This window comes from Lichenostomus cassidix, chromosome 4 (genome assembly GCF_008360975.1).
Source record: "Lichenostomus cassidix isolate B80296 chromosome 4, HeHo_3.0, whole genome shotgun sequence".
NCBI classification, from domain to species: Eukaryota; Metazoa; Chordata; class Aves; order Passeriformes; family Meliphagidae; genus Lichenostomus; species Lichenostomus cassidix.
Window position 1 is genome coordinate 44,740,585 of NC_139484.1, and position 20,790 is coordinate 44,761,374.

Here is a 20,790-nt window from a genome sequence, read left to right on the forward strand (position 1 = left end):
TTTTCAGCACTTCCAACAGATAGTGTTCTTACCTTTTGATTAAAGGATTGATATTGTACACTTGCCATTAAAAGAATGTCTTTAAAACCTAGAACTTGCTGTTGTATTTGTATGTTTATAGGATTTTGTTTACATTTTGTTTTACTGGACTTTATGTTTTTGGTCTCCCAGTACTGAATAAAACCCCCTTAGTTTCAATGCTAAATTAATCTCAAATAAAATCATATTTTTTTGCGTGTTTGTGTTTAACTGATGTGATTATAGGAAAAAAACACAAAAGCAAAGCAGCAAGGATTCTGCTGCATTAGATTCTAATATTGACAGGAAGAGAAGAAACAAATTGCCATGCATATATATTTCATGTCAGTGTGCCCTACAAGACGAAAATAAAACCCAGTGTAATGCCTAAAAACAGGCAAGAGTTTATCTTGCCTGGAGGTTATGTGAAACAGAGGTAGGTCTTTAAGTCAAGACTATCACAAATTATGGATTAGGAGATTCTGCCTTCAGTAACATGGTGTCATTTGGTCCTTGAAAGAGCAGGAGTACCCAACTGCACTCATCCACAGTTTCAATGGATTTGAAACAACAAGGACTCTATTTGTCATTTTGTTTCATGTTAAGGAAGTTCTGAAAAGGAAGTATCTGCTTTTCTCTTTACATGCAATCTATGTTTTCTGTACTTTATTTAGGACTTATAAAGAGTCTCTTTAAGAAATACTATTTTCTATGTAGACGTATCTTTTCACCTCTTATTAACCTCATGAAATATAGGAAGCTGGACCAACAGGAAAACAAAATAAATTGCTTGACAGAAGGAAAAAAGGCTATTAAAAAATGACATGAATTGGAGCTATTCAACATATCTTTTTACTCTAAGAGTTCACACAATCCTGCATCATAAAGCCAGCAACACAAATCTGACTTACTGTAATGGTTTGGTGTCAAGATTTCCCTTTGATTTTTGTACAGAAAATCTTGGTTAGTTTATTTGTGGTTTACAGGGATTTTCCAAAATAATCAGTTAATCAGCAAGAAAGGACATAATGAAATTGGTCAGAGAAACAAATACAATCCTGTGACCGTAACAATAGGTTCTGCAGCGTTATTTGTAGCTATGTACCTGCTCCTGACTTTGCCTTTCCACACTTCTGCAATAGTATAACTAAAATACTTTTCTTTTTATGTTTAATTTTTTATTTTTTATTACTTTGTTAAAACTCAGGGCATAGTGGTCACTGATGCCATTAGCAGAAATGTGTGCATTATCAGATGCACTTTGTCCAAATTTGTCAAGAGCAATGGGACACTGAGGCAGGACAGAGGAGCCAACCCAGAGGTAAGGGGCTCTGTGTTAAGGGAAGGGACTGATATGAGACCAGGTCTCAGAGCAGAGCAAGCAAAGCACAGACTGATGTGAGTACCCCTGGAGGCTTGTTACAGTTTTGTAGCTTTGTTAAACTCCCTCTGCAGTGTATATTACTTCTATCTTCTCTGGCTTCTCTACCATGCTATCCTCCCCTGCTTGCCCCCTTCCCTTGCTATCACCACCCACTCTTTTTTTTTTTTTTGGCTACCTCTCTTCTCTTAATTAATCAGGGAAAGAAAAGCTATTCCTGCCAGCTTTGCTTTGCTGTTGAATGGTGGTAGGAGTTCAAAGAACAAGGTTACGCCTGCACCTGCTGCTTGATGCCCTGTTACGTGAAACAATTTTCTTCAGAAGTTCCAACAATGTACTAATTAACAAAGGAAAACACAGGGCAAAACAAGATAAAGACTGTGGGAGGAATGAGGTGAGTAACAACTGAGAAGATGTCAGAGGGAAGCAGGGAAAGGAGCAATGACAAAGGGGGAGCTGGGATAGAAACACAGAAAAAAGGAGAGGGACAAACAATAAGGGTGAGGAAAGTTTAAAAAAAAACAACCAAAAAACAAAAAAGTGAGAGGGAACTGGAACAAAGAGCTGCATAAAAAGAAATTATTTAAAGTCTCCTTTAGATTACAGTACTCAATTCTTCTAGAGCAATTCTGAAGACAGTGAGTAAAATTGTCAGAGATCTGTATATGGTATCAATTCTCCCCTAATTCAGTAAGGAAATTTACTGGGGAGGGAGGGCATTCTTACCTGGAACAACAGCACAATGCTCCTCAAGCAGGACTTTCAGCCCACCTTCTCTATTTAGATATGAAGAGAGTCAAGTGGCTTTGAAATGCAATCAGTATGAGCCTGGCATTACTCTCACTGTTCCCAGAGAAAGGACAATGAACTGTAAATGGGAATCCCACCATGTCAGGTTAGAGTAGACACCAAAACACTCACAAGTAAAACTCCGTGATGTAAAGGCAAGGATTCAGAAGTGTGTGGCTGGTGGCAGGGCTGGCATATAGCAGGGACGTCTCAGCAATGGAGAAGCAGTGATGACTCACTGATACTTCTTGAAACAGAGGAGAGGCCCACCTTCTTCCGAGTGTGTGGTAGAACAAGCTGCACAAAATGAGGAGTTTCCTTGCCACACTGCACAGGGATCTTGGACCTCAAAGGGTTGCTGGTCTCTGCAGCACCGCTCTAAGGGCTTAAGTGTGATGTAGGTAAGCCCATCCCCTCAATGTTTTTTCCAAGACTTCCAGAATGGTGCTGCTGTGCTGCATGGCATTAACTCTGATTACCTGTCAGCTACTGTGAAACGGGTATCTGAATACAGACTGGTTACCAAATTCATCTGTAGAGTGATGCAGAACAAGGAGGCACAGCTTCACTGAAATTACAGGATTTTCTCTTACTTTTGCCAGTATTAAATTTAGTCAATTTTCTCAATTGCAGGACTGTTAGACAGAACTAATGAGCCATCAATCTTGCTAAATCAAATTTCTATGTGTGAGACACGTAAGAAGTGCAACTAGGTAAAAATCCCACGAATTAAGCACACTAGTATGAAAGTACATTAATACTCAGGTGAATTCTGTGTTTGAATTTGCAGATAACACTGAGCTGAGAGGTGTGGTTGACACACCTGGAGGATGGGATGCCATCCAGAGGGACCTGGACTTGAGAAGTGCTCCCATGGTAATCTCATGCAATTTAACAAGCCCAAGTGCAAGGTGCTGCACCTGGGTTGGGGCAACTCCCGGTATCAGCACAGGCTGGGGATGAACAGATCCAGAGCAGCCCTGCTGAGAGGGTCTTGGGGGTGCTGGTGGGTGAGAGGCTGGACATGACCCAGCCATGTGCACTCACAGCCCAGAAATGCAAACGTGTGCTGGGCTGCATCCAAAGCCCCGTGGGCAGCAGGGCCAGGCAGGGGATTCTGCTCTGCTCTGCTCTGCTCTGCTCTGGTGAGAGCTCACCTGCAGTGGTGCATCAACTCTGGGGTCCTCAGCACAGGACGGACATGGACCTGCTGGAACAAGTCCAGAGAAGTGCCACCAAGCTGATTAGAGGGATGGAGAACCTTCGCTAAGAGGAAATCCTGAAAGAATTGGGGTTGTTCAGCCTGGAGAAGAAAAACCTTTTGGGTGACCTGATTGTGGCCTTGCAGTACCTGAAGGAGGCCTACAAGAAAGATAGGGAGGGACCTTCTACAAGGACGTGTACTAGATATTAGCAAGAAATTATTTACTGTGAGGGTAAAGAGATATTTTTTACATTTACTATGAAGCTGAAACACTGGAACAGGTTGCCCAGAGAAGCTGTGGATGCCTCATCCTTGGAAGTGTCTGAAGCCAGGTTAGATTAGGCCTTGAGCAACCTGGTCTAGTGAAAGTTGTCTCTGCCCACAGCAGGGCAAAGTGAAACTTGATGATCTTTAATGTTCTGTCTAACCCAAACCATTCTATGATTCCATGAGAAACAGCTTAAACTTCTTTTTTTCAAACTGTTTCGGGCTGAACCCTCTGACATCATACATTAAATACTGCTGCAAGTACATGATCCACCAGTCCACTCTGTCAAATAAAAAAAAGTCTGCTCTCCCTTTTTAAAATATCATCCTACTACTGCTGTATCTCATGTCAGCACTACCTTCTGCCATTGTCACAACAGCTGATGGCTGACCTGTTGCTAAGGCCATTATGCTCACACTGGCATTTTTCCAGGCTTTGTTTTAAGTTTCAGTTATGAGAAATACCAAAACTGCTGAGAGAGTGAAGTGGTTCTCCCCATAATTTTTAGGTTTTTATGGTTAGCATTCATCTATGTAGTCCTAAAGGGGCTTCAAATTCATTATTCATCTGCTCTGCAGTGGCCTTAGCATGGTGCTTTCCAAGAAGGATTCAAGGCTGTCACAGGAATGGCAGATCCAGGAACTGACAGCACCAAGGGACGTGCAGTCACCTGGTCCCAGCCTTCATGAGAGCAAATCAGCCTTGGCCAGGGGCCACTTTTCACACACCTCCCAGCACTAAACCAAAGGGACCAATTGGCAACCCCTCAGCTCACAGCAGGTGTCCAAACCCCCTTGCTGACTTCATGGATGCTCAAAAAAGGGTTAAAACCTTGTGGTCAAGGTGGCCAGTGGTATCCTAGGCTGCGTTAGGAGGGGCACTGCCAGCAGGTAGAGGGAGGTGATCCTGTCCCTCTACTCAGCCCTGGTGAGGCACACCTGGAATGCTGTGGCAATTCTGGGCTCTCCAGGACAAGAGAGATGTGGAGCTCCTGGAGTGCGTCAAGTGGAAGGCCATAAAGGTGATTAAGGGGCTGGAGCATCTCGCTTATGAGGAAAAGCTGAGGGAGCTGGGCCTGTTCAGACTCAAGAAGAGGTGGTCTGAGAGGTGGCCTCATCAGTATCTATCAGAATCTGCACGGAGGATGTCAGAGGATGAAGCCAGGTGCTTCTCAGCAGTGCAAAGCCATTGGAAAAGGGCCAACGGGCAGAAACTGATGCACAGGAAGTTCCACCGGAATATGAGGAAGAACTTCTTTACTGTGGAGGCGGCCACACACTAGAACAGATTGTCCAGTGGACTCTCGCACTGGAGATGTTCAGGCACTGTCTGGGTACAATGCCGTGCCCTGTGCTCCAGGATGAATGACCTGCACCCGAGGCACTCCCAGGCGGACCCGCTCCCCGCCTGTGGGACAGCCGGGCCCGGGCACAACGGCGCTCGCGGGCACCCCGCGGGCCGCCCCGCCCCTCTCCGCCCCTCTCCGCCCCGCCCCTCTCCGCCCCGCCTCTCTCCGCCCCGCCCCGCCTCTCTCCGCCCCGCCCCGCCCCGCCTCTCTCCTCCCCGGTGCGGTCCGGCCGGCGGCGGGCGGGGCGGGGGCGGGGCCGGGGCCGGATGTTGTTGTTGTTGTTCCTGCCCCGCCCTCGCCCCCTCCCCCCGCGGAGGGTGACGGGCGCTTCCCCGCCCGGAGCCGCCGCTGCTGCTTCAGCCGCTGCCGCCGCCGCGGCCCCGCTGCCGCCCGGCCCGGCCCGGCCCGGCTCCGGGGCGCCCCCGCCGGCCCCCTCCCGCCCGCCTCCCTGGCCGGCTCCCGTCGCGTCGCTCCGGCTCTTCTGGCTCAGCGGACGCCCCGGCCCGGCCATGGCGGACTTCGATGAGATCTACGAGGAGGAGGAGGACGAGGAGCGGGCGCTGGAGGAGCAGCTCCTCAAGTACTCCCCCGACCCGGTGGTGGTGCGCGGCTCCGGCCATGTCACCGTGTAAGGGCCGCGCCGGGGCCTGCGCGGCCGGGGCGGGCGGTGGAGGAGGCCCGGGCGGCGGGACGGGGGCGGCCGGGAGCGCCGAGCCCACGGGTACAACTTGGGGCAAGTCGTGGGGTAGGCGGGGGAGCACCGGGCCGGGACTGCTGCCCTTCCCCGACGTCCATGAAGCTGCGAGAAGGCTCTTCTCGGCCCCACCGGGCAGCTGGGAGCCGCCTGGAACTCGCAAGCGGGTGCAAACCTCTAACTAGGCGCTGAGGAAACAAGGCTGGCTTGGGCTGTGACTGTCAGAGGAATGTGAAGTATTTGTCCAAAATGATGAGCTGTCAGGAAGTAAGGTGCCTGTGTTCCTGTGTATAACAGGTATGTGCCAGCGTATGACCGGCTGGACTATTGCATAGGGTTGTTTATGGACCTGTTACCCACTCCCGTTTAACTTGTGGCTGCTAGTCTAGCTCTGAGGATTTTAACAAAGAAAAGACATCAGTTAGTTGTGATTGGTGTGTTGTTTCCCTGTGCTTGACGTTGAAGCAACTTAATTTTGTTTTGTGTATGTTTGGTACCTGAGTCTAACACCAAATGAGCATAAGCTTGTGTAGTACTTCTCAATAATGTAAGAGGTGAGGGTATCTTTCCTTCCATCAGGTCTGTTAGGCTCACTCTGTTGAAGTGTAGTAGTTGTCGGTTATGATGTATAGTGTCAGAAGCTGAAATACAAACCTGGAGACAAGACACAGTAGTACAGACTTTTGGTTTTTTGTATTCAGTGTTCGGCAGATCTAGGCTTGTAATAGAGACAGCAAAGCTGAAGATATTGTGGTCTGTTGCTCTGAGTCTCATAAACTCTATTGATTTTCAGATACTGACCTGTCCAGAAATTCAGGGTTAAAGTTAGAGGAGTTTTTGTGGCACTTGGGTACATTCCTGCTTTAATATCTGGTTGACACGAATACTAATAGCTGGGCAGTGCAGTTAGTTGTCTAGTTAAAAACAGGAAGACATGGATTGACTGAGAGAAATTTGGACAGTTAGAAGGACATAGATGGGGCAGGAGGCCAAGGAGCCCCTGTGAAAGAACAGAAGCATGTAGTCAGTGTGTTCAACTTGTGACTGTTTATTGTGAACAGAAGCTGTTCCAGTGATTCACTGAAAATAGCCTTAGTCTGTTTCTGAAAAGCAGAGCAAAACCACAATTTGATAGTTTTCATGTTAGCAAATGGAAAGTATAGAGAACTGAAACAGAGGCAAACACTAGTTTTTTTTCTCCAGCACTTGAAGGTAAATTGTGCAAGACAAGATGGAGGCCCATTAGTGGAATGTTGGGGAAGCTTGTGAAGCATTGGCTGTGACTAGTAAGGGCATTGTGGTTGAATGATGGTTACTGTGTTAATTGTTCATTAATAGTTACTAGCTCATTATTTCTTTAAGATCTTCCTTAAAGTACTTGTTCTTTAGGTATTGGATGAGCAATGAAATACCAACGTGTGCCTCCAAAATTAGGCATTGATCTACAGTTATTTTCTTTACTGTGCCAGGTGTTAACAGTTCACTAAATAGCATCAGCCACTTTTACCTTTGTACAGCCTATAACCTTTTTGGTCATTGATCCAGAAGCTTATTATTAAAAGTTGGATCACTCTTAGAACATTCACTTGGTGGATATAAGGAATAAGTCAAGTCCAATGTATATGGTGAATTAGTCTTGCCAGTATAAAATCATGTGTACATTTTGAAGGTCTGACAAAAATGGTCAGCAGTTAAGCAAATACTGGATTGATCTGGCTCTGCAGTTTGAAGAGTTGCTGGCTGCTTCTGCTGTGTGTATATTTAAACAGAAGCTCTCTTTCCATAGTCTGTTGTCATATTCTTTCTGATCTTACATAGGAGTCATAACGATGAGTTTGAAATACATCAGTTCCGTGACTACGTAATAACATCAGAAAGACATTTCCCATTACTTTATTTCACCCAACAGATAATAGAAGGGTGTCTTTTCTAAGCTGAGTAGTTCAAATCAATTAAAGGAAAGCAGTTAAATGTTATCCAAATAAAACATATGAAGTTCTTGCCTTTTGAGGGTGTGGAGCTTTTGGTTAGCACCGAGTTTTCTCCTTAAACTCACTGTTTGAAGCATGCTGCAGACAATGCTATTTTTTTTAAACATGGTTTTTAAATATTCAGTTAAACTGTTTTCACACCAGCAGAGTTCTGATAGTTTGGTAGACAAGAGTAACATTTCACCTGGTTTCTAAGAATTTGAGGTTATCTCTTGTAATGGCAAAAAACTTGAAAGCTGAGAAAATATTCTTGCTTACAACTGAACTGAAAGCCCAAGGTATTTCATACTTGTTTCTAAAATCATATTATGATAGGAAGGGATGTGTTTGTGTTTGTACATGATGTGTTTGAAATCATGAAGAGAATATTTATGATAGGTGTCTGTGTTTTTCGGTGATTGTTTTTGTGTTCCTCGACAAGTTGAGACATGTACCATATACACAGTAGACTGTATTAACTAGTCATACTGGATTTATTAGTCTCTTGCAGTACTGGAGTGATAGAGAGCCATTGTGATGTGCTGATGAATGCCTTTCTGTGCTGTTGTTACAGCACCTTACGTCTTAATGCAAGATAAATTTTTGTAGGGGGATAAAGAACTTACAAAAGATACATTTACCCGAGTAAGTTTCTTTAATATTAAACTGAAGTCTGTTAATATATTTTTCAACCTTACTCTGTATCAAGGACATATGAGTGAAAAGAGGGTTATGTGAGAATTATGGAGGGTGTTAAGATTTGTGAAATATGTATTTATATTTTAGGGGTTGGGAACATGTGGACCTAAAGAATAGATTTAAAGGCAGTGAAAAAGTGGTTGAGTGTCCCCATAAGAGAGGACAAAAAATAAGAGAATAGCATGTGTCAGATTTTTGTGTTAGGAAGATCCGAACTGCATGCTGAGAAAGGTTATAAATTGGCTGTGTCCTATACTGTAAACTTCTGTGCTTTAAAGTTTTCACCTCTCACCATTTCTTTCTCTGCTGTACACAAGGACAGGAATTTGTCTGAACCTTTCATGCAGAGTCAGGTTCAAGAAACACTTGTTCAGGTCCAGGAAAGGTAAAGAACGTACTCATGCATGAGGTGAACATGGATCTGCTGAAGATCTGTTAAGACATGATGTAGAGTGGGAAAGGCGTAGAGCAAGCAGAGAAGCTTGCGTGTCACTGGAGATCCAGTATTGTACTAAAGAAATCTAGTGCTACAGCAGGACAGCTGTCTGAGGAAATTCATCTCCAAAATATTGATTTCCAATGTTTCATTTTAAGGCTTTTTTTTCTGCTTTTTTTGTCAGAGCAGGTATGTATTTACATTGAACATGTAGTAGTGTTCTGTGGAGTTTCTAATACTTTAATTTCCAAATTTCAGCTTGCATTCAAGAGTGACAATTCTGAGACCACATAACTACTTACAATGTATGGTATGTTTTTAATGTATGGAGTCACCCGTTTTTACTACCTGCATATGGTGACAACACTCTGATGTGTCAAGCTCAAAATTATGCCGGTAGCTGTTTGAGATAGCTTCAGCTTCGCTACCCCACCATGTATTAAACATTACCGCAGGCCTTGAGTACAGGCTCTCAGTCTATTTGCTTATAACTTCAACCAAGGGTAACTGCATTGGTTGAAAGTTTCTGTGCCTCTCTCTGCCTCAGTGTTTGTCATTTCAGATAGCTGTAGAGCTTTTCCAGTGGGGGATGCTTTTATCAGGCATGGCTTTTGTGATCCTCATGAATATTTGTTTGTGTTTGATGAAGCTGTCCATATTTGAATACTTCACAAATATTGATTTAATGAACTAATTACATAGTAAATTTGTGTTACCTTTTAGTTTTGAGACTTGTGATGATGGCTGTATATTTCGAGCTTGAAGTCATTCTCCAGGCTTGGCTGCTTTGGAAATGTATGTGGATCGAAGGGATTTTTTTCAGACTTTGGTTTCCACTTTGACTTACTGGCAATTTTAAGTAGGGTACAACACTTCACTGATAGGGCATGACACTTTCTGACTTTTACATAACTTTTGCCTCAGTGCTTAGTTTCATTCAGCATTGAGAAAAGGGTGGATGGTCCTCCTGTCATGGAATATTCAACAGGATTTTCAATGGTAGAGATGTTTCCAGTAAGTTAGGTTTCCTTTGTTCTGTGTTGAGGTAGTAAACATGCCATATGTGTCTCTCTTTGACAATTCTCATTTGTTATTTCACCGGTTTTGAGAGACTTACAGACTTGCAGAGCTACTATTCTAGTTACAAATACTGAAATATGGTAAATAACTTCTGTGTAAATAAGGTCTCCAGGGACATCTTATTGCAGCCCTTCAATATACAAAAGAGGCTTATAAGAAAGATGGAGAGAGACTTTTTGCTTGGGCCTGCAGTGACAGGACAGTGGGGAATAGTTTTAAACAGAAAGAGCATAGATTTAGTTTGCATATAAGGATGAGGGCGATGAGAACTGGAACAGGTTGCCCAGAGCAGTTGTGGATGCACCATCATTGGAAGTGTTCAATGTTTGGTTGGATGCAGCTTTGAGCAACCTGATCTAGTGACGGGGAGGTCAGACTAGATGATCTTTGGTTCCTTCCAACAAAAATAATTTTACATTTCCATGATTCTACTGCCTGTAATCAGTAATAAGAAAATTACCTGCTTACTTTGCCTTAAGACCCTATGTAAAACTCACCTGCAGCACCAAACTATCTAGCCCAGTGTGCTGCTGCAAACTTTGGGAACAGGCATTGCTGTGTATGAATTGCTTGTAAGTCTGGCTGTTCCTGGTGTCCATTCTTGTTGTACTCTGGCATCTGTGGCTGTGTGAGTGATATATCCTTCAACATGATCTTTCCTTTAGTGTGTTTGCCAGGGAACTTGTGTAATCTCACTTCAAATCTGTTGGCACAGTTTGCATCACTAATGTCAAGTGGAAGCAAACCCAGAAGTTAGCTACTTGCGGCTTATTTTTAGCTGCACTTCCTTTTAACTGTTTTAAACTAATTTCTGACTTATTTCAGTCAACGTTCTCTGTTGTGGGATTTGGTGATGAGCACTCCCCTTATCCACTGCCTTCCTGAAATTTTGCACTTTAATCATATGCTCCCCTCAGCTTTCTCTTTTCCAGCTTGGTGTCATCTTTAGTCTATTAAGGCGGCTATTTTATTCCCTTTTTTATGCTAGCCTTCCTTCTCCCTGCTTTTTCCTAACTCCTCCAAGTCCTTAATGAAATGTGGGTACCAGAGCTTCACCCAGTACTGAATATGTGGTTATATGAGGGTTTTATGGAGAGTCAAAATGATGTTGTTAATCACCTTCCCAGGGGTGCCCAGTGTTTTATTGCTGTTTCTGGTGGCTTCTGCTTGCATTGGGCTGATATTCGAGAGAATCAGGAGTGGTGATAAAAGATCTCTCTTGTGAACTGTACCTGTCAAACTTTAGTTGAGTTTCACATAAACATAGTTTAGCAATCCCAAAATTCACTACCTTTTATTTATATGCAAAGAAATAATCTGAGCAACCTTTTGGCTACTGGGTTTCATGAAGTTACCACAGCTCACCATGTAACTGCCTATTTGATTACTTGGCCAAAGTTCTCCATTGGCATGCAAATCATTCAGTTCAGTAAGAAAAAAAAAGCAACCCCAGAACTCTGGGGAATACCTAGCTCCTCAATTGCAAAAGCGAATTATGTCTTTAAAGTCTTCAGCTGTCAAGGCTCAGGTAAGCTTTTCTGCATACAATTGAGCAACGTGTGATAGGTGTTGCTGCCAGTACTTCGTCTTGAGCAGTTTAGTTTCTGATTTTTGCTTGTAGTATCTGACAGACTGCTCTGGTTTGTATTCAGAATCCTTTTAATTACAACTTAAATATTACACTGACTGCTGTTTACCAAATTAGTAGCCAGTCATATAGTGTTATTAATGACTTTATAGTCTGTATAATCTCTGCTAGAAGTTATTCTCCAGCCCAGATGCCAGAAAATATTTAGATTTTCTTTGAGGTTCATCCATTTGTGAGCCCAACCAGACAACTGTAAGGTGGAAAACATTTTTTAATAGACAAGCTGAAACTCTTTTGATCTTTAGATCTTGTGAAACCCAGTAGATTCAGTAACTCTAGATCATTTCAAGTTGCTTTGCAGCTTTACGTTTATAATTTGTATGTTTCTTTAAAATTATTATTTAATCCACGTTTTGTTGTTTAGTATTTTGTGTTTTGAAACTTACTGTACATTTATTTTCTGAAAAATAAGCTGGTGTTGATTCCGTTTTTATGCCTTGGACAGTTATTTAGCTCTGGATGAGCTTTTCTTCAAGATATATCTCTACTGCTACAGGAGAGAGGTAGTTCAAACTGTGGCCTTAAGTTGCTTCTCCTTTCCCCTTAAGTACTTCACTTACCTCACTTGCCACTATTGCTTATAGGTTTTGCTGATTTTGGGGAAGAGTCAATAGTATCAAGGGAATTATGAGAAGAGACTATGGGCAGGACAGATTTCAGTCTGTGTACAATGGTGTACTTTTGCGTGTTAGCATAATTTTAAGAATTACTCTTAATAATAACTAGTGTTTTCCTGAAGATAATGCTGTAACTGATACAGACCCTGAGAGTATTATGAGGTGCTTGTAATTTGTGGCATGAATTAGGGTTGTTTATAATTTTGGTACAATCTAAATTTTGTTTTTGCAGGTTTGGACTAAGCAACAAATTTGAAGCGGAATTTCCTTCATCTTTAACTGGAAAGGTGAGTGTCTTTGAATAGAAGTTTGGAATTGGAGTTGAGGTTTTATTGCAAAAACAAGTGTTCCAAGTGTAGACCACTGCAAAAGTAATAAATTACACTGCTGTAGTAGTTTGTTTCTTCTTTTTTTCATTTCCTTTGTAGGTTGCACCTGAAGAATTCAAAGCCAGTATCAGTAGAGTTAACAGTTGTCTTAAGAAGAATCTTCCAGTTAATGTACGATGGCTACTATGTGGATGCCTTTGCTGCTGCTGCACTTTAGGTTGTAGTATGTGGCCAGTTATCTGCCTCAGTAAAAGAGTAAGTTGAATTATTCATATAATTTTGATACTTAGATTGTACTGGTTTTGTTCTCATTTTGGTTTTCTTTTTTACTCCTTCACTATTAAAATTGTGTGCTAGTACTTTCTTATATCATTTTAATTTCATACGTTTTTATATCTGCAGTTGCTGTACTGGTTAAAGTTACAAGAGACACCAGTCAGGACTTTGAGCTTATAACTCAGTGAGAGGTAGTATAGCTGAATGCCTCCTAGAGCCATGTATTGTAAAACAGTTACTGTTGTTGAATTAACTTTCAACATACTCTTTAATAGGTGCATCTTCTCTGTGATACACTGAGATTATCAGAATTTGGCAGTGCATGAGTGGCAGTGTGTTTTTTGAGGAGCTTCTGATTCCACTGTGGCCCCAAAGAAGCATACGTTTTTTGTTAAAAAGGCAGTTTTTAAAAAGAGTAATTGATTTTCTTTTTGGGTGTTTCTTCTGAGCTGTAGATAAATAAGATGCTTTTTTTTTTTTACATTAAGAACTTAAAAGTAGTCTTTTGTATGTGTATACTTGGCACTTAGTGTATCGTTCACAACAGAAGCTTATTACATGTGCCTGGTTTTCACTTCCTTTTTCTCAGTGCAGTTAATTAAGCTAGCCTCCCACCTATTTTGTTTCTGGTCTGTAAAGATTGTCTTTGGCTAGTTCTATTTCACTACTTTGCAAGAAGTCTCTGTGCTTCCCCATCGTCTCCTCACTATTTAGTACTTTTCATCTTTCCATTTCATGTCATGGCTTGTGTATGTTCTCTCATGTAATACCTCTTAATGCTACAACTTGTGTACAATTCAGTACACTGAACATCATCATGGTTTTCTTTATCAAGGTCCTAATTTTTTAGAGTTAATAAATAATAATTGTATAAATAATGAAAAATTAATTATAAGGTGAACTTTGATTAAAACAAAACCTAAAGGTATTTTTATATCATCTAACTATCTGTGTTAAGATCTTAATGCTTAGTCCCTTTAAGAGATTACTTAAGGCTAGAGTTTTAATTGAATACAAAATAATGTAGAAAAGCCTCATGGTAATGTTGGAGTCTGTGAAGAAACTAACCAAAACAAAAATATTGGTGTCAGTGTGAATTATGTCAAGCCCTAAGTTTTTTATCTTCAAGCTGTCACAAACTAGTAAGCGTCCTGTAGTATGATTGTATATCCATAGCCCAAAAGTCTGCTAGAAGAAATTAGAATCTGGTGATTGCTTCAACAGGTAAGCAGGTGACTTGTAGAGAAGACTACCTTTACCATTCAAGGCCTAACTCTGTAAATACTAAACAGAATGGAAGCTTCCATTGCTACTGTCTGTGTTTAACTTCTAAACGAGAATACTTCTGGTGTTACGTAGTTTGACTGATTTTTCTCACATAATGTGTTGTAGCATGACATGATAAAAGGCTGTAACTTGGTAGGGGCTGACATCGCAAGCTCTCATCTTCCAGACTGGCTCCTCTAATCAACTTGTTATACGCTGTTAAACAGTGTCAGAAAAAATACAAGTGCTTCTGACATCTGGGGTTAGAAAGCTGCTTGAAGCTGAGGAGAGACATTGTGTGTGAGAACATGGTAAAGCAACAGTTAGAGAATTGGATGGGATAAGGTAAAAAGGTAAGCTTCTTCCAAAAGGATAAATCTGAAAAAAAACCCAACCCAACCACAGATCCTTTTTTCAGATGAGGCTGGAAAGAGGGTAATGATGTCATTGTTGCTGTAATATAGAAAGCATAAGGAGAGAAGTCTTGGACGGAGTATAAACAGCAGTAGCATAGATACAGACTTGTGACTGAACTTCTGCAAGTCATTCTAGAGTGTGGCCCAGACTATCAGTAAATACTGCATTTTTCCTGTTAAAGTTGGTACCAGAAGACATTTATGGACCTTTGCGTCTTTTCTGCACTTGGATGTCCAGCATTAGTGAAACCTAGGACTCAGCTGCCTAAACAAAGTATCTTGTGCCACTGTAGATGGCACAATGGCACTAGACACTGATGGCAGTTTGATTATTCTTCCAGAGTAAAAGTAATTTAAATCATTCTGGAGATTTCAGATCAGCAGCTTGGCAAATGAATGTGTGCTTACAGGGTTGTTTCTCAGACAGAAAACTCAGAACTTGGTCTCTGTTGGGCATCTGGAGAGTATATATAGAGAAGAATTAATTAACTTGTGTGCCTAAAGACAAAGCAAAAGGGAAGAGAGTGCTTTCCCAACCTCCTAACTTTTAATCCTGGAAATGGCTGGGAAAGAATATTTTTCTCTGGTAGAGGAATTAAGGAGGAAAGCTGTGGAATATTTTTCAAGGGCATATTTGGAAATTCTAGTATAAGAAACAAGCAGAAAAAATTTTAATGATTCTAGTTAAGGCTGCTATTTACAGAAAAATGGTGAAAAGTTATTGCCACTTGGGTTGCTTGTATAGATGTGGGTGGATTTAACTTTGTCTTGGTAGACCCCGAGCAGGAAAATATAAAGTGATATATATCCCTTACATCCCTCTTATCTGGAACTGTACCCTGCAAGATCTCAGTACTGAATTGTATCTGCAAGCTTCTGCATGAAAGAAAAATCTTAAGACTTTCCATCAGTTTACGTGAAAGTTCTGTGACAAGTGCAGGAAACTAACAATATGTATTTTCCTAGAAGCACGGAAATACAATATGTATTTTCCTAGAAAGAAAGTAGGAGACAGTGCATTGTGAATAACACGGAGCTGCTCAGCAAAAATAGCAGTTGTAAATAACACCTGGTTCATCTAGGCTCCAGTCTGTTGTTTGCTCAATAGATTCCGGTAGAACTGTGACAAGAAGCAACTTCATATTCTTCCACTAAACAAACAAACTAAAAAAGTTTACTGTTTTGGTTTGCTGCTAGTGCCACAGTTTTGCTGATACATAAGACTCATGGATTCAGTGTGAACTACTCACATTTGAGCTCTTAGACTGCTTGTATTTGACTTTACCTGTGTCTTGGAAGAGGGTTGTGTTGGTCAAATTATCTTCTATGCTTTGACTTCTTCAGATATCTTTCCTTGGCTGGACTCAGCCATAAGTATAGTCACAACAGCTGGGATTCGCTTCCTGAGGAAACGGGTCCAGGATGATAGGTGCTTGTTTCTTCCCTTTAATTTTAGATACAATGAATTATTTCCCACTTGTGTAAAACAAGCATAACAAATGATCAATAAATAAAATGTTGCTTCTTTTACATTATTTGCACTTGTCTGAGAAGTTTTACTCTGAAAGCTTTGCTAGTTCAGCCCTGTCCTAAGTGATTCCCAGTGAAAGGACAGTTACTTGGAACTGACTGTATTATATCCTTTCCTGCTGTGATCACAAAAGACTCCCTTGACTGTACAATTAGAGTTCGGTTTCTGAAAGCAGGATGAGCGTGTTTCCATCCTGAAATTTGTGCAGATCGTGTTTTAATTGCACAATAAAAATATACAAGTTTTCATTTTTGCCTTTTTCTGCTGAAATAGAAGACTAATAAATTTGTTTTGCTGAATTACATACATAGTGAGCTAACAAGTGGGAATGTTTCTCAAGGATTTTACTAAATGAAACAACAGTTTCATCTGTACAATTGCTTACTTTTAATAAAAGAGTATTTTTTTTCTCAGAATGACCAGTTGAGAAACATCTGTTTTAATGAGTCTGAATCAATCTGCCATGGTCTTGAATTGCTAGTATAGTTTGAGGCTCTTTTTCAGAAAAAGGTTATTTTTTTTGAGGTAGATAAAATGACAATTGCAGCTTCAGAGTTAAAATAATTTTCTTAGTCTTTCTCTGCATTCTGTGTTTTTACCACCTTTCATTGACTTTTAAGTTCTCATGTGGGAAAGTTATCACAAATGTAAGTACAATTTCTGAAGTTAGAATTTTTGAAAGTTGGTGTGTAATGGGAATACATGCTTCTTTTTGTGCAGTGAAAAATAAGGTAATGGTTTGTCTCCTTAAGTCATCAAATGCTTCAAAGTAGGAATTTATTAAGCCATGGATGTTTGTAAGTTTAATTGTTAATTATATAATTTTAATGCATTTCCACGCAGTGAAAGCTTTCCCTTCACTGAGGTTTTTCTTTTCAGTGCTGGTTTTGGACTCTTTATACAGCGTTGTTTCCTTTCTTCATTTGTGCTGAGGTATTTGGAAAAATCCTGCTACTTACTCTTCAGCAGTAAAATAACTGTTTTATCTGATTCAGTATCTTATTGCCTCTTTCCTTTTATATAGTCTTGATTAAATTCTAATGAATAAAAGCTGCAAGAAAGTTGCAGGAACGACAGTCCCTCATTTACAGATCTAGATCATAAATGATCTTAAGCAGTTTTACTTGTAGAATGCACCATCCTTTCTGAGACAAATTCCAGGTTGTACAAATGAACATTAAGTTGTTGTTCTGTAAATAAAAAGAATGGCGTAGTGAATTATAATTCAAAAAACACTGCAGGCTGAGGTGCCCATTTGAAGCCACTTTTTCAAATGAATTGGCACTCATTTGCAGTATTAACTAAATGCTGTAGTTTCTGATGGGTAAATAGGATATATAATTTCAACAGAAACAGTAACAATGAAAGCTATGATAGAATTGCAGTACTGCTAGATTTCTTAAAAGCTGGTATTGTACAAGTAAATTGCATGTTTCAAATGCTTCATGGGCAATCTCTTAAAATGAATAGAATTAGATATTTAATGGTGATCTGCACTAATACTTTCAAGAGCTACTTGTTTGTTTGTGAATTCACACAAAGCTTATGAATGCTGCTTAAGCCTCATCATTAGTTGTCACTTTTGTAGCAGTTCACATCTTCAGAGTGCTGTATAAACATAGCTAATTACAACTTCCAAAGTATTGATTAAATTAAATATGTGGTGGAGGAGCTGGAATTAATTTTCTTAAATACGATAGTCTTGCTTGACAATGGATGGTGCTGATGTTAAAATACATTAGATCCGTTTATTGAATCTATGAATACATTACATTTATTTTCAAAACTGAAGAAAATGTTTGTTTTTCTCCTATGCTTATCTGCCAGGGACTTTGCACTGGAGGTACTCTTTACAGCATAATGCTTTTCTGAGGAGTTCCACAAGGCAATTACTTAAGACAGAAGGTGCCTTGTTTTTGAAGTATCTGTTACAACAATTTACGCTGTAGTTCAGTTTGGAAGAATCTTTAAAATTGGAATGTATTTATTATGTTTATCCCAACAACTTTTTTTTGAAATAGAACTTGCATGTATCAAATATGCATTCTTGACCATTGTTTTCAAATGCATTCAGAGGTCTGGTTTGTTGGTGGTTTTTTAATGTTTTTTGTTTGTTTGTTTGTTTGTTTTGTATTAACTATGAAAAGAAACTTTAAAAGAATCAGAAGAGTCCGGCCTGGTATATGTTGCTTTAAAAATTGTTCACTATAATTTTGGACAGAAGAAGAGTCACCAAGTCTTCCATAGACGAAACTTCAAGTAGCAATGCTTGTAGAATAAATAAATGTGAAATCATGTGTATGACTGTGGTTATTTTGTTTCCTATATCTGAAATCAGATTTTATTTCCTTCACTGCACCCTACAAAAGTTTATTGGGTTTTCATGTGCTTTCTGAAAGAGTATAGTAGTGATTTGCTGCATAATGAGGTGTGGGAGCAGCTAGTTTAACCTTGTCTTTTAATTTGCAGACTTGCTTGGTGGAGAGCAGTAAGATTGGCATGAGGAATACACTACAGATATAAGTAGATCACAGTATACTAGTTTTTTTTTTCTTTATAGGTCAGATGCAGCCCCTTTAGTACTTCAAAAACATGTGTTCTGAAGTTAAATTTGTGATTTCATTTATTCTTGGTTTTATGTAAAGCCTAAATATAGCATATTTCTGGGTAGTATAGTGAATATTCAAAATGGTATTTAAAATTTAATTGCATTTGTAATTAGAATTACGTCTCTGAACATTTTAATACAAAAAAATTTCCATGTTACAGCCCCTTTTGCATTGTGATGGCTAAGGTATATAAAGAGGTCACACCGTGGTTTGGGTTAGTATTGCTTTTCATACTGCACTTACTGTCCAGTTTGACATGTTCCTGAAAATACAAGTGTGAATTGGCTGAAATTTGCATAGAGCTATTTCAAAAGAGCATGCTAAAAATGGTCTAGTTACTTGTCAGATTTGGAAATCAGTTTTGAAAGTAGCATTTTTAGGATTCTGTCTTTAGCAACTTATAGGTGAGGCCAAATAGGGAACATATGCAAACACTGTTGAGGGAAGAATTAGAAGGCAAATTTACCTGAAATTTGTATGATAAAATTAAACTAAGTAGAAAGCACTTGACTGAACAATAGCTAGTTAGACTGTTACTGTAAAACAGAAAACTAGAATGAAGTTCTGTGTCTTTTCTCTTGATTTTTCTCAAAGTAGCCTAGGTCTGGAAAGTATTCACTTTTCCACTTTATTAAACGAATCAGAGCAAAATGTTATTTTCTGCCAAAGTGTAGCGCTCTCAGTAACTCAAGCATTATGTATAAAGAAAGTTATTTAACAAAGAAAATAGTAGTTCAAGAACTATTATTGCTGACAAAACAGTTGGGAGGATGTGGGGGGCAGCTGTCCAAAAGAGAAGATAGAACGAATTAATAAATCTTGTGTCATATCAAACACATGTAAAGTGGGAAGTGACCAAGTACTTCTAATTTTGTAGCTCCTAAAATATTTTTTGCTGAGTTTTGGAAAAAATTATTGAATTTAGAGCAATAATGATGATGGGAAATATTTTTAAAGGAGCCAGTTTTACTTTTTGTAAATTGGTAAAGTAGCCACAGGATCAACATACTTGGGATTCTGTATTTTTCTGATTCAGTCCTAGATGTACAAGAGACTGTAGAGGCTGTCCCTTTGAGAGGGATCATTCCCTTCAGCATGCAGACTAGTGAAGGGTTGAATTTTACAATCCTTTATGGAGTTTTGTCCAGTTGTGCTGCCTTTCAGTCTTTCTGGCCATGTAGCTTCTCTTCCATTCTTGGCTGCTGCCCTTAGGCACTCCTAACAGCAGGAGTCAAAGAATTCCTCTATACTAGTAAACTAAACCTAGGAGTGTTCCTAGGAATTGGTGCTTTATAATTTGTACTTCTAGAGAGGTCCCTGGCAGGCTCTGGGTCTGTGTTGTGTAACAATTCATAGGCATTATCAGAATGCTTCAGGCACTATGAGTGGTTCGGAGGTTATGAAAACCTACTGATAGAGATGTAAGCTATTCCCTGCCAGCTGGCTTGAAGTGAATGGGAATGTTTCTGGGCACAGTTTCATTTCTTAATAGAGATGTAACCAGAGATCCTTTAGCTTCTCAACCTACACTGGCCTTGAATTGTGTTCCATAGCATACTGCTGGATATTTTGGAAATAAATGACAGGGACCGAAATTAATATTTCTAACTGTAATAGAGAAGATGGAGGCAGAATTTTCATTCATATTCAGTTTAAAATTTCCCACAGAGAATGATGCCAGATGAGTTATTTGGTGGAGATTTGATCCTATTTTCATCCCTGTTACAGTCAATTCCATTTTACATGTTCATTTTCTGTGGCCTTTTCTATGAGAATGTCCTTCAGCAGGAGGTGGATGCTTCAGATTGTCATGGCCAGATTTGAATAATTTGCTTGGAGGGATCAGAGCTTCATGGGTTTTGTTTCCTTATAATGACAGAGAATCAGAGCTAGAATTTAATCCTAGAATGAATGAGTTACAAATCTTTATTGAAAAGTTCAAGTAACAACATTAAGCATAGTTATGATGCTTCATGGATCAGTTCAACATCTGTCCGCCTGTGAAATGTGTTTTCTACCACATTTCAAGGCCTTTTCAAGGGAAGTGTGTTATTTTTGCCAAGGTTAAGACTATTTCTTCTGCAAGGCTTCTCCAAAGTATGAAGTTTTCGCAAATGATTGCCTCTAGTCACTGTCACCTCATTACAGAAAGTAGCTAGCAACACTTATTTGGTGACTTAGCTCTTGTAGGACAGCTAAAATATCTCTTTA

At 40.0% G+C, this 20,790-nt stretch overlaps 1 protein-coding gene across 2 annotated transcripts in view; it reads left to right on the forward strand.

Moving 5' to 3' along the window:
• Nucleotides 1-5,299: 5,299 nt before the first annotated feature.
• CHIC2 (cysteine rich hydrophobic domain 2) overlaps nucleotides 5,300-20,790 on the forward strand; it is a 31,209-nt gene continuing 15,718 nt past the window's right edge. The window contains exons 1-3 of one of the 2 annotated variants that reach the window (XM_085058951.1): nucleotides 5,300-5,636; nucleotides 12,385-12,439; nucleotides 12,581-12,736. In XM_085058951.1, the coding sequence (XP_084915077.1) occupies nucleotides 5,518-5,636; nucleotides 12,385-12,439; nucleotides 12,581-12,736 (330 nt within the window). In that variant the 5' untranslated portion in view covers nucleotides 5,300-5,517. The remainder of the gene's footprint in view (nucleotides 5,637-12,384; nucleotides 12,440-12,580; nucleotides 12,737-20,790) is intronic. The other variant, XM_085058952.1, reaches the window with a different exon arrangement.